General features: G+C 41.2%; 1 protein-coding gene across 1 annotated transcript in view; it reads left to right on the forward strand.

Annotated features, from left to right (window-relative positions):
• Window positions 1–11,830, forward strand: part of ITGA2 (integrin subunit alpha 2) — a 103,658-nt gene extending 91,828 nt beyond the window's left edge. Inside the window, exons 25-30 of the mRNA XM_065873343.1 lie at window positions 346–456; window positions 1,433–1,537; window positions 3,582–3,695; window positions 8,390–8,479; window positions 10,939–11,055; window positions 11,509–11,830. Of these exons, the coding sequence (XP_065729415.1) occupies window positions 346–456; window positions 1,433–1,537; window positions 3,582–3,695; window positions 8,390–8,479; window positions 10,939–11,055; window positions 11,509–11,589 (618 nt within the window). The 3' untranslated portion in view covers window positions 11,590–11,830. The remainder of the gene's footprint in view (window positions 1–345; window positions 457–1,432; window positions 1,538–3,581; window positions 3,696–8,389; window positions 8,480–10,938; window positions 11,056–11,508) is intronic.
• Window positions 11,831–12,069: the final 239 nt, after the last annotated feature.

Here is a 12,069-nt window from a genome sequence, read left to right on the forward strand (position 1 = left end):
GAGAAAACTGAAGCATAAAGAGGTGAAGTTACCTTGCCCAAGCCACACTGCTAGTCAGGGGCAGAGTGGGACTTCATGCCCTAGCAGACCAAACCCCCAGATGGTAGGTGTTTTTAATCATCTCCTGTCACAAATTATTTACCAGTTAAAATTGTAGATGTTGAGATTCTTCCAAGAGGTAAAACACAGTGAGCCAAAGAGTGACCATAAAGTAATGACTCACTTTCATATGGACTCACTCTTACCACTTAATAGTTGCCCTTCATCAACGCTGAGGTTATTGATCACATTCCTTCCAACATGTGTATGACGTAGCGGCAATCAGAATGTTTTCTTACTACATAGGTAACAACAGGAAGTGTTCCAGTCAGCATGGCATCTGTAATCATCCATATCCCTCAATACACCAGAGGAAAGAACCCGCTGATGTACCTGACTGGGGTGCACACGGACCAGGTAAGTGCAGCCAAACTGCCTATAAAAACGTGTACCTTCCGTATGGAAATGTTCCATGAAGTGGGGGTGGTCATGTTTGCATCATACAGACAAGAAACTGAAAAGATAACCCCTATGCACCCTGGGTGCTAGGTAACTAGCAGTTAATTTCATATTAGAAGCAGGATATTGTTATAAGAAATGTCTGAGTCTAGGGATGTACAGATGGCAGAAATTATTAAAACCTCCTTCTGACCAGCTGAAGATCTGACTTTGTCAGAGCCCTGTTTATAGAGAAGTTAGTTGGCTGGGAAGTGAGAGGTTGAACCCATAGTGGGAGAGTAGTTGGTCTACACGGCTGCAGTCAGTAGCTGGTCTTCAAGCTGCCAGCCTGGACTTTCAACTGGTAGTTGCCAACCCTGGTTGCTCATTTAATCACCTGGGTCGCTTTTTAAATATGTGATGCCCAAACCTACCCCAGGCAATTAAATCAGAATCTCCAGGGCTAAGGCTCTAGGACCAGTGTTTTTCTTTAAAAGCCCTCTGGGTATTTCTCTAAAAGCCCTCCGGCTACAGGGATGCTGTAGCCAAACCCCTGACAGTGGCTCAGCCATAGTCTAGCACTAAGCTAATGCTACAGCAGTGTTACTTCTGCGCTGTTTATAGGTGACTACAGGAAAGCAAAATCCTAAACTGTTCCACAGGAAAAAAGCCTGAATTAAATAAACCACTCACAGACAAGTGTTATTACAAATTTGTGTCATCACACGTGGGCTGCAAGAACCAGCGCCATGCCATCGAGTCACGTCAGGAGGATCTGAATACTTCAGGGTTTACATTAGTGATGAACAGAAGTGTGGCCAGGTCAGCACAGTGAAGAGAATCCTGGGAGCCCCTCCCCTGCCCCAACATGTGACAATAGGATTTCCTAACAAGTAAAAAATAACATCGTAAACCATCTTGCTTCCTAAGACTGATTTGATGTCCTTCTTTGTAGGCTGGTGACATCAGTTGCAAAGCTGAAATAAATCCACTGAAAATAGGACAAACATCTTCTCCTGTATCTTTCAAGAGTGAAAATTTCCATCATGTAAAAGAATTGGTGAGGACAGGTTAATGGGGTGAAAACTTCCTTTAGTGATTCATTGTTTGTTTTACCTGGAAATTGAGGCACTTCTTTTTTCCTGCCACCTCAGGTGGTAGAACTTTCCTATTTTGACTTTGATGATCTGTGTGAATCAAGAAAATACATGCTGATGGGCCTCCCGGGTGGCGCAGTGGTTGGGAGTCCGCCTGCCGATGCAGGGGACACGGGTTCGTGCCCCGGTCCGGGAAGATCCCACATGCCGCGGAGCGGCTGCGCCCGTGAGCCATGGCCGCTGAGCCTGCGCGTCCGGAGCCTGTGCTCCGCAGCGGGAGAGGCCACAGCAGTGAGAGGCCCACGTATGGCGTATGGCAAAAAAAAAAAAAAAAAAAAAATGCTGAAATCTAGGTTATTGGAATTATTATTTGTGCCATTATTATAAAATACATGTTCCAAATTTCATGATATTAAAAGGACTCCACGTCAGACTGGTTTTGTGTCGTGCACAGTGGAAACGTTGCAAAGAGCTGAGTGGGAGCTGGGCATGTGTGGGAGGTGAAGCCCCCCTCACCTCCTCCGTATAATCACTGACGTCTTTTATTGAGCTGTTAAATCTGACTCTCTGACCACCCTTCTCTGTTTTCAATATTTTCTCATCTCCTGCTCGAGAGTTATGCCACTTTTTTGGGAAAGACACTTGTCTAGCATCTAGCATGGCGCTTGGCACATACGAAGTATTCAAATAAGCAAACATTTAGTAAACAGTAAAACCTAAACCAACCTCAGTTCTCCCCTATGAACATTGAAATTCTCCTGTTTTTCTTTTATTGCAATTATTTTATTTCATGAAGGATGGGAAAACAATGAACAGTTTCTTATTTAAGTAACTATAGTGTAATTACAGTGTAAATGTGGTCTAAATCTGAACAGAGGTATGTAAGAATGCTCAGGAGAAACTCATCTCAGGGTATGAAAATGTTTTGATTTTGTAAAAAAGGCAACTTCTGTGAACAATATAGAGGAAACGTAAGACGAAAAACAAAGAAAAAACGAAAGTTCTCCAGAAATCTAACAGCTGGCCACTTAACATTTAATGAGCACTCTTCCTTACCTCTAATCATTAACCTACGTATAAGCACATGTACCCTGTTACATAAATGGACCAAGCTACCTTTTTTCATTGGCCGATATGTCACAGATCTTTTAATAGGCTTTATTTTCAGAGCAATTTTAGGTTCACAGCAAAATTGAGTTTAAATTACAGAAATTTCCCATATACCTCTTGCCCCACTTACCCACAGCCTCCTACACTATGAACCAGCCCCCCCCCCACTCCCCCGGAGTGGTACATTTGTTTCAATTGATGAACCTACACTGACACATCATAATTACCCAAAGTCCATGGTTTACATTAGGCTACCCTTGATGCGTGTTCTGTCGGTTTGGACGAACGTATAATGACATGGATCCACAATTACCGTGTGCAGAATAGTTCACTGCCCAGAAACTCCTCTGTGCTCCACCTATTCATCCCTCCTTCCCCCCTAACTCTTGGCAACCACTGCTTCTTTTACTGACAACTTTTTTAAAATTCAAGGTATGCATCTGTACCATGAGGTTACTGAGTTGTACTACACTTTGTGTATGTATACTCAGTAATTAACTAGTACACTGTTGATAAACACGGATTGTTTAGTCTTGGAGTTCTTTATCTTACACTAGAGTATAGTTGATGTTGTTGTTTCTCTTTAACTCTGATAAACACTAGTTCAGTAAACAGCCCTGCTGTACTCTTCTGCACACACTTAGGATTATCTCCTGAGGCCTTCCACACAGATGGGAAGCGGCCGGGGCAAAGGACATGCGCTTTTTACATTTTGAGGCAAAATGCTAAAATCTCCAGAAGAAGGGTTGTAACTACCGCTAATAGTTCATGAGATTACTCACTTCCTTAGATCCTTCCCAGTACTGGGTTTTATCTGTCTTTGTAAAATTTTGGTGTTTATTTTTTTAAAGCTTGTACTAACTCTCTCTTCTTTTACCCTTGACTCCAACTTGAAAGAACTGCAGAACCGCTTCATGTAGTAACATCACCTGCTGGCTGAAAGACCTGCAGGTGAAAGGAGAATACTTCCTTAATGTGTCTACCAGAATCTGGAACGGGACTTTCGCAGTAGTAAGTATCAGTTTTGTTTATTCGGCTCATTGATAGCATTGAAACATAAGCCTTCACCGTCAATAAGGTCGCACCCTCCGACAAAATCAGCATTCTGACTAATGTCAGCCGTGCCCAGTGACCCAGAGCAATCTTACCTTGGAAGGCAGTATGCTTCCATCCCTTTGCAAAGCTTGCCCAACCTGGCTGTGCCTCAGAATCACCTGGGCTGCTTGTAAAGCACCTGCTTCTTAGACTCCATGCCAGCCTACTAGAGCAGAATCTCTGGAAATGGTGTCAGGATCCCCTCAGCTGCCTGGGGTGCCATGGGCCACCTGCTCTGTCTTCCTCCCCCTGCTCTTGACTTTTCTGACTTATGGTCTCCACCACACCCAAATCAAAGCGCCCCAATTCCCTGTGCTCCCAGGTGACTGTTGATTGATCTCAAACTAGCTGGTATATGAATCTAACCTAAGAATCTATCTTCCTATATTAGAGCCAGGTGTAACCACTCTGCTCTCCTGTTTTTAATCCCTTCTCTGGTGAAAGCCCCAGTGTGCTTACAATTTTTTTTAAGTCACTTCAGTCTCACAAGTTTGAGGAATGTGCCGAAACAATGTCAGAGTGTTTTTCCAATTGGCAGGTGTGACTTGGCAGTAGTGATACCTGCTTTCAGCAGAGATTTCGGTAGCCAGAATTTCAGTCTGGCACGGGAAGTGTAAGGATGGACAGAGCTCCTTAAATCTGACTACATAAGCGGCGAGCTGTTCATTTTACTAACACTGGCTGTGATTGAGGCAGCAAAACACAAATTAGTTTGAAACCTCCAGGGGGCCTTGTGGCTCACAGTGAACTTTTTTTAAATGAATAAATCAGTCTTCAAGGTGCTTACCAACCATACCCTATTCCCTATTTTCTAACCACTTCATGATCTCTCCAACAAACCTCTCCCTGCTATGGAGTTTTATGTCACATCAGAGAACTTGGCTCCCTCCGAACTTGGCCCCGGAACCAAAATATAAGCAATATTCTTCGATAAAGACACAATAGAAAGAGGAATTGTGAAAGGCAGGTGAAACACTAGAGAAGTGGAGGAGTGAGGAGTTGGGTTTTCTCCTTGTTTGCCTTTATTTGGTTTTCTTGTTAGTTGCATTTGCTTTCAAGCCTTCAGGATGCCTCTAAATCCTGTAAGACTGCAAAGCAGGCAGTTATACCATCATCCCAGCTGCTGCAGTTTGGCGCTCAGTTTTACCCATTGGATCTTGGCTCCTTGGATTTGAGGAACAAATGTTTTCATAGTAACCTTTGCCAGCTGGGAAGGAAAACTGACTGTTGCAAATCAAAAGGCAATCACCCCGGCTCTGTAAAAAGCATCTGGTTTTTCTTGAGTTTGTTTAAAGCTACATCATTTTAACTGTGAGACTTTTTATAGTACCTTCCCCAAGGTTTTCAGAAGCAGCAGTTTCACTTCTGGAAGCAGAATTCTGAAGAAGTGTATTATTTATGCTTTTTCAACATGGTTATTATGATAGTTAAGCTGAAAAACACCCATGAGAGTTATTGCATATCATGTCCTACACATCTTCCTCCTTCATGAAAGGTCAAATGTTTATCCCCACCTTGTTTTGAACCATTTCAACAGTGGATGTTCTCAGACCATCTAGGAGATCCAGTCTGAAATACGAATCCTACTTCCTGTATTAGAGCCCGTGAATATACTACCTTTTGCCCTTTTTCTGAGGTAGTGCAAGTCAACATTTCAAGTAATTTCATCACAAAGTGATTGCTCAGGCTTCCAAATCTGTGGCATTGTTGGTTGCCCTTTGTAAGGAAAAGGCTTGTTGAATGCTAGCAGGTGTGTGACTTCAATCTCCTGGGTGTGCACGGTACCCCTACCGTTACTTGTTAACCCTGCAGGATACTGCATACCCGTGCAAAGGGCCAGACTTAGGAGGGCAGATATATCAGTGCTGTAAGGAAATTCTTTCATCTCTAGTCTGCAGGGACTATTAAGTAAGAACATCCACTTAACTGTTACTCCTTTTTAAATTTAAACCATCATCAATGCTCCTAATGTTCCCCAAATAATGTATGTTTGAGAGACCAGTGATCAGGGTTAACTTCTACTGCAATCTTCCATCTTGAGAAAATTAAGGCTAATCAGAGACTGAGCCAGTGGAAAGGAAATAAATTGCTCACTTTTTGGATATGCATTCTCTCTTTCTGGCTCCCAGATATAGTTTAGCAAATTACCTCATGGAGTGTATTGAATTATGTGCCCTAGTAACCACAAAAACTAAATCCTAGTAGCCAGATCATGTGAAGGCAGTTCTCAAATCTGGGCATTGTATTCCATCTCGAAGTAAGTGTCAGTCCCGATACTTGATTATAGAGAAAACAATATACACATCAGTAATGTATCCACTGAAAAACAGATTATTTTTCTGTAACTAGATTCAGGAATGCATGTAAAATTATTTCATTTTTGGAGGTTACTAATAACATCAGCATAAAATGTATGTCCTTCCTATATGCCTGCCCCCAATCCAGTATTTTTTATAAAAACGCTTAGATTAGGAAATCTGAAATTATTACTCATGTTATCTAGCACGGACACAAGGTTTAGGATGTCTGCCACTGACAAGCATGATCTTTAAACAGTATTATTTTACACATGTGTACCCAGGAGAGAAATTCTCTTCCTTTTGAATCTGATTTCACATTGTTTTGTGATTTATTCGGGTAAATATTTAAAAACACCAAGTTTTCAATTTTCTCTCATGTCACAAACTTCGTTGTTTTTAAAAACCTAAACTATGATCTTTCCCAATTAAAAACTTCATTTTTTCACCCCTGTTTACAAGTTAGAGTTACCAGGAGGGACGCTTTAACCGGCTGGTATCTAAACCCCAACCCCCAGAGGCTGTTTTTGTTTCTTAACATCTTTATTGGAGTATAATTGCTTTATAATGGTGTGTTAGTTTCTGCTTTATAACAAAGTGAATCAGTTATACATATACATATGTTCCCATATCTCCTCCCTCTTGCATCTCCCTCCCTCCCACCCTCCCTATCCCACCCCTCTAGGTGGTCACAAAGCACCGAGCTGATCTCCCTGTGCCATGCGGCTGCTTCCCACTAGCTATCTATTTTACATTTGGTAGTGTATATATGTCCATGCCACTCTCTCACTTTGTCACCGCTTACCCTTCCCCCTCCCCATATCCTCAAGTCCATTCTCTAGTAGGTCTGTGTCTTTATTCCCGTCTTACTCCTGGGTTCTTCATGACATTTTTTTCTTAGATTCCATATATATACGGTATTTGTCTTTCTCTTTCTGACTTACTTCACTCTGTATGACAGACTCTAGGTCCATCCACCTCACTACAAAGAACTCAATTTCATTTCTTTTTATGGCTGAGTAATATTCCATTGTATATATGTGCCACATCTTCTTTATCCATTCATCCGATGATGGACACTTAGGCTGCTTCCATCTCCTAGCTATTGTAAATAGAGCTGCAATGAACATTGTGGTACATGACTCTTTTTGAATTATGGTTTTCTCAGGGTATATGCCCAGTAGTGGGATTGCTGGGTCATATGGTAGTTCTATTTGTAGTATTTTAAGGAACCTCTATACTGTTCTCCATAGTGGCTGTATCAATTGACATTCCCACCAGCAGTGCAAGAGGGTTCCCTTTTCTCCACCCCCTCTCCAGCATTTATTGTTTGTAGATTTTTTGATGATGGCCATTCTGACTGGTGTGAGATGCTATCTCATTGTAGTTTTGATTTGCATTTCTCTAATGATTAGTGACGTTGAGCATTCTTTCACGTGTTTGTTGGCAGTCTGCATATCTTCTTTGGAGAAATGTCTATTTAGGTCTTCTGCCCATTTTTGGATTGGGTTGTTTTTTTTTATTGAGCTACATGAGCTGCTTGTAAATTTTGGAGGTTAATCCTTTGTCGGTTGCTTCATTTGCAAATATTTTCTCCCATTCTGAGGGTTGTCTTTTGGTCCTGTTTATGGTTTCCTTTGCTGTGCAAAAGCTTTGAAGTTTCATTAGGTCCCATTTGTTTATTTTTGTTTTTATTTCCATTTCTGTAGGAGGTGGGTCAAAAAGGATCTTGCTGTGATTTATGTCATAGAGTGTTCTATGTTTTCCTCTAAGAGTTTGATTGTTTCTGGCCTTACATTTAGGGTTAGGCCAGAAAGCTTTTGACAAAATTCAACACCTACTTATGATAAAAACCCTGAAGAAAGTAGACATAGAGGGAACTTTCCTCAACATAATAAAGGCCATATATGACAAACCCACAGCCAACATCGTCCTCAATGGTGAAAAACTGAAACCATTTCCACTAAGATCAGGAACAAGACAAGGCTGCCCACTCTCACCACTATTATTCAACGTAGTTTTGGAAGTTTTAGCCACAGCAATCAGAGAAGAAAAGGAAATAAAAGGAATCCAAATCGGAAAGGAAGAGACTTCGTTTAATTTGCTATGGCAGGGCCCAGTCACCCGCACGGTTTAAGTTCCCACATGGGGTCCCAGCGTGTCGGCGATTTAAGCACACGCAGATGCTTGAGTCTTCAGAGTTGGCATTTGCTCTTGTCACTTTCCACAAGAACATAAATAAGGAACATGCCAAGTTTTATACATTAACTTCTGCTAGGATAAAATATACTCTTTATTCTTCTTATGTTCCAGTCGACTTTTCAGACAGTACAGCTGACAGCAGCAGCAGAAATCGACACCTATAACCCTCAGATATATGCGATCGAAGAAAACACCGTCACGGTGAGTGCATCACATCCCTACCTGTGGGCGCTGGAGTCTCTGACAGGCATTCCGTTTCTGACCATTTACAACAGTCACTTTCGCATCTACATGTATACAGAAGTATCTTACTGAAACTCTGAAAGGCTGTTTATCACGCTGAGCTTTTGATAAGGGTGTTTGCTACTCAAAAAAGGCCCCTGGTGTACCTGCCCTCCCCCTCGTGCCCACGCTGGCAAAGCTGGATCCGAAGTGATGATCTGACAGGAGGCACAAGGGGCCCCATCTTGCTGTGGCTCCCTCCTCCCTGCTCCAGGCATCAACCAGCACCATGGCTCCTCCTTTCTGCTCATGCTTATACAAAGCAGTTTACATCCTCAGCCATGAAATCTAAGTCATGCTCCTTAGAATCATACATAGTATTTTACAGTATTTTTGAAAGTGCTTAAGTATGCTTAATAAATAAGGCATTTATTAGAGGGCTTTTTCTTTTTTTTAGCAGTACTCTTTAAAACTAGACACTGACACTGTGTGAAACATCCATTCATTCATTAGATCTTCAGTCTAGAAAACTATAAATGCTTCTCTTGATTTAAAAAAAAAAAGGGTTTGGCAAAGAAATGTACGTTCACAGAAAACAAAGGCTCACTGTTCCAAGGACTGGCAGGGGACAACTTTGCTTCATACTGGAACTCTGGTTAGAATATGCCATATTTAGATATAGCAGGATTTCCATGCTCAGCTAATCTGCTGGCAGAGCCCTGGGCATCTTCCTCCCAACGCTTTTGTTAGGAATTGGAAGCCAGTTCGAGACTCCGCCCCGAGGCCAGCTTGGCAGCTGGCCCCAGGCCACTAGTCCACTGCTGCTGTCTATGGACTTGGCTAAAAAGCCAATGGCCTTGTGAACCCTGGACCTCTCTCGATGCCTGAGAGTGGAGCTCACAGCCCTGCTGTCCCACTATTGCCCCAGCAGAAAGGATTCCACACAGAGGAAGCTGCTCTGCTTCTGGTTTAGTACTATCGGCGAAGGCCCGCACCCTCTCTTCAGAGGCTGGGGTGTGGAAAGTCAGAAACGGAGCCAAAGGAGACGTGGGCTTCAAATTCAAAGTGCTATGAACTAAGCCTCGGGAGGGGGGAAGTACTATAGATATTTTAAAAGTTCATTTCAGAAAAATGTAGTGTTCAGACAATACCTGGACCTCTGCTGAAATCTGGGTTTTTTTAGAAAGCGTATTAAATAAATGCATTAATTAAAAATTCAAATGAACAATTTCAATGAACCTTTTGGGAGAGTTTTCTTTTCATGGTTTTCTCTGAGCAATACTGATAAGTAATAGAGGCCAACTATTACTTGTGTCTATAAAAATATTTTTTGAATCCAAATAACTTAAATAAATTTTAAAATTATATTTTGGAATCCAAATAATAAATCGACCTATCCCTATAGGTAGACAAGTGATTCTTAAATTTATTTGAATTCCAAGCCCACTTAAAAAGCCAATACAAAAATCGTGTACTCATAGTTCCCCAAAGATCCATGGAGCCTGGATTAGGAAGTTCTAGAATAGTGAGAAGTAAGGATATGACTGCCACTAAGCAGTGAACTACATGAATCTAGTTATTTTATTCCTAAATTTATAAAGCCTTAGTTTAGCTCTTAAAAATCCAAATGAGAAGAAATATGGTCACCAAAAGGCCAGACTCAAGTTTAGCCCAACTCATAAATTCTGTGGTGAAAAGCAGCTTATCTGCCACTGTAATTCAGTGTTAAATCAAGTAAATAAATTAGGTTTTCTCCCCTTGTTTGGCTCCAAAATTAACTCTTTAAAAATGGTTGTGATTCTTTCCCCAATTAAAAAAAAAAAAAAAAGAATATACAGTTTTACTGTTAGAACTCTTACGGCAGCCGTGCTATTACAAAGACTGCCAGGAAGTGGATGTTAAGAATCACGTGTAACCTCAAGGGCAATTTATCACTGAAAAGGTGACCTTGAGCCCTGAGATATTACTTCTACTTGTTAACAATCCGTATCAAGTAAATCAACATTTTAGGAGCCCAATTCATAGTAGTTGTTGTTGTTACTGTTTAATCACAAGGGATCTGTGTTGTTAATTTTTTGACTCTCCTCCCCAAGACTGGGTTCCAAATGCTTTCACTTGATGATGAGGCTGGATGCCAGAAACAAAAGTTCCAAATTTCATAAATGATTAAAGCATCTGAGACTGTCAGAGATGACATATCCACTAAATACTGATGCAGTGCAGTTAAAGGAAGGAAATGGGAAGACTTGCACGCCTTGCCTGTATTTGCAGGAGCATTTTCTCTCGAGATTGTACTGTACGATATTTAACTGAGGAATGTGATCGTGAGGAAGTCACATCCCCTTTCCAGACCGTCACTTATAAAATTAGAGGATTTGACCATCTCACTTTTTTTCAGTGCTAAAATTAACGCAATTGTTTTGTATATACACTTACAGATTCCCATTACCATAATGAAACCCCACGAGAAAGCTGAAGTACCAACTGGAGTTATAGTAGGAAGTGCAATTGCTGGAATCCTTTTGTTATTAGCTCTGGTTGCAGTTTTATGGAAGGTAAGAAATGTTTCATATTTAAAAGATACAGGGGTCCTGAAGACCTCTGTCTTGAATTTCCTTATCACAGAGCAAACCTGTTTTATATGGTACCTCCTCGTCTATCATAAGAAAAAAGGAAATGCAAGTTTATTTGCAAATTCTCACTCATGTTCTTGAAAACAGTCAGTATGGATTTTATCTCCTTGGTCTTGGTCCCTTTTCTCCAACCTTCTTTCATCCAGACACTGAATGTTTTGTTCACCTGCAAGTAAGCAGACCCTGAAAAATTTAACTTTATGCAATTCATTTCAACTCTGGGTATTAACCTCCTCACTGAAGGGCTGATGCCAGGTCAATACTCTGCACACTGACCTCTCCAGCTCCCCATGAGTCCCAGAGGTGCAAGGAGCGGGGAGTCTGGGTCCATTCAAAATAAGCCAGAAGTGGTAATGTTTTTACATCATCTTACAGCTTGGATTCTTCAAAAGAAAATATGAAAAAATGACCAAAAATCCAGATGAAATTGATGAGACCACAGAACTCAACAGCTGAATCACCCAGCAGTTCCCACTGCAGTGGGAAGGGGCAGCATCACAGCCAGGGTTTACTATTCGCATGAATGGGTTTCTTAAAAATCCCAGTGTAACTTAATAATGTAATAGGTAAACTAGAACTGCAGGTCAGTTTGGAAAGAAACTGAGGGATTTGGGAGGGCAGGAGTATAAAGGGTAAAAGACTATTTTATGTTGGGGGGAAAGTGATTTTTATGTTGGCTGGTCCAGAGTTTACATGAAATGCTTCCAAACAGGAGAACTCTTAAAGAAAAATATAACCTTTCTCAGAACATTTTTTGGGGAAAAACCCAATCATTTAAAATGATTGTTTTTAAACAACAGAAGTGGAAGTACTCGGTATAGGTATATAATTAGCTTGGATATATTGATGCTGATGGGCAAAAAAAACCCCACAGGTCTTCAACTTAATGCTGGTCATCCAAAGTTGCCACAGAGGATATTTTCAGTGATAATTTTG

The sequence above is a fragment of the Phocoena phocoena genome, chromosome 3 (assembly GCF_963924675.1).
Source record: "Phocoena phocoena chromosome 3, mPhoPho1.1, whole genome shotgun sequence".
NCBI lineage: Eukaryota > Metazoa > Chordata > Mammalia > Artiodactyla > Phocoenidae > Phocoena > Phocoena phocoena.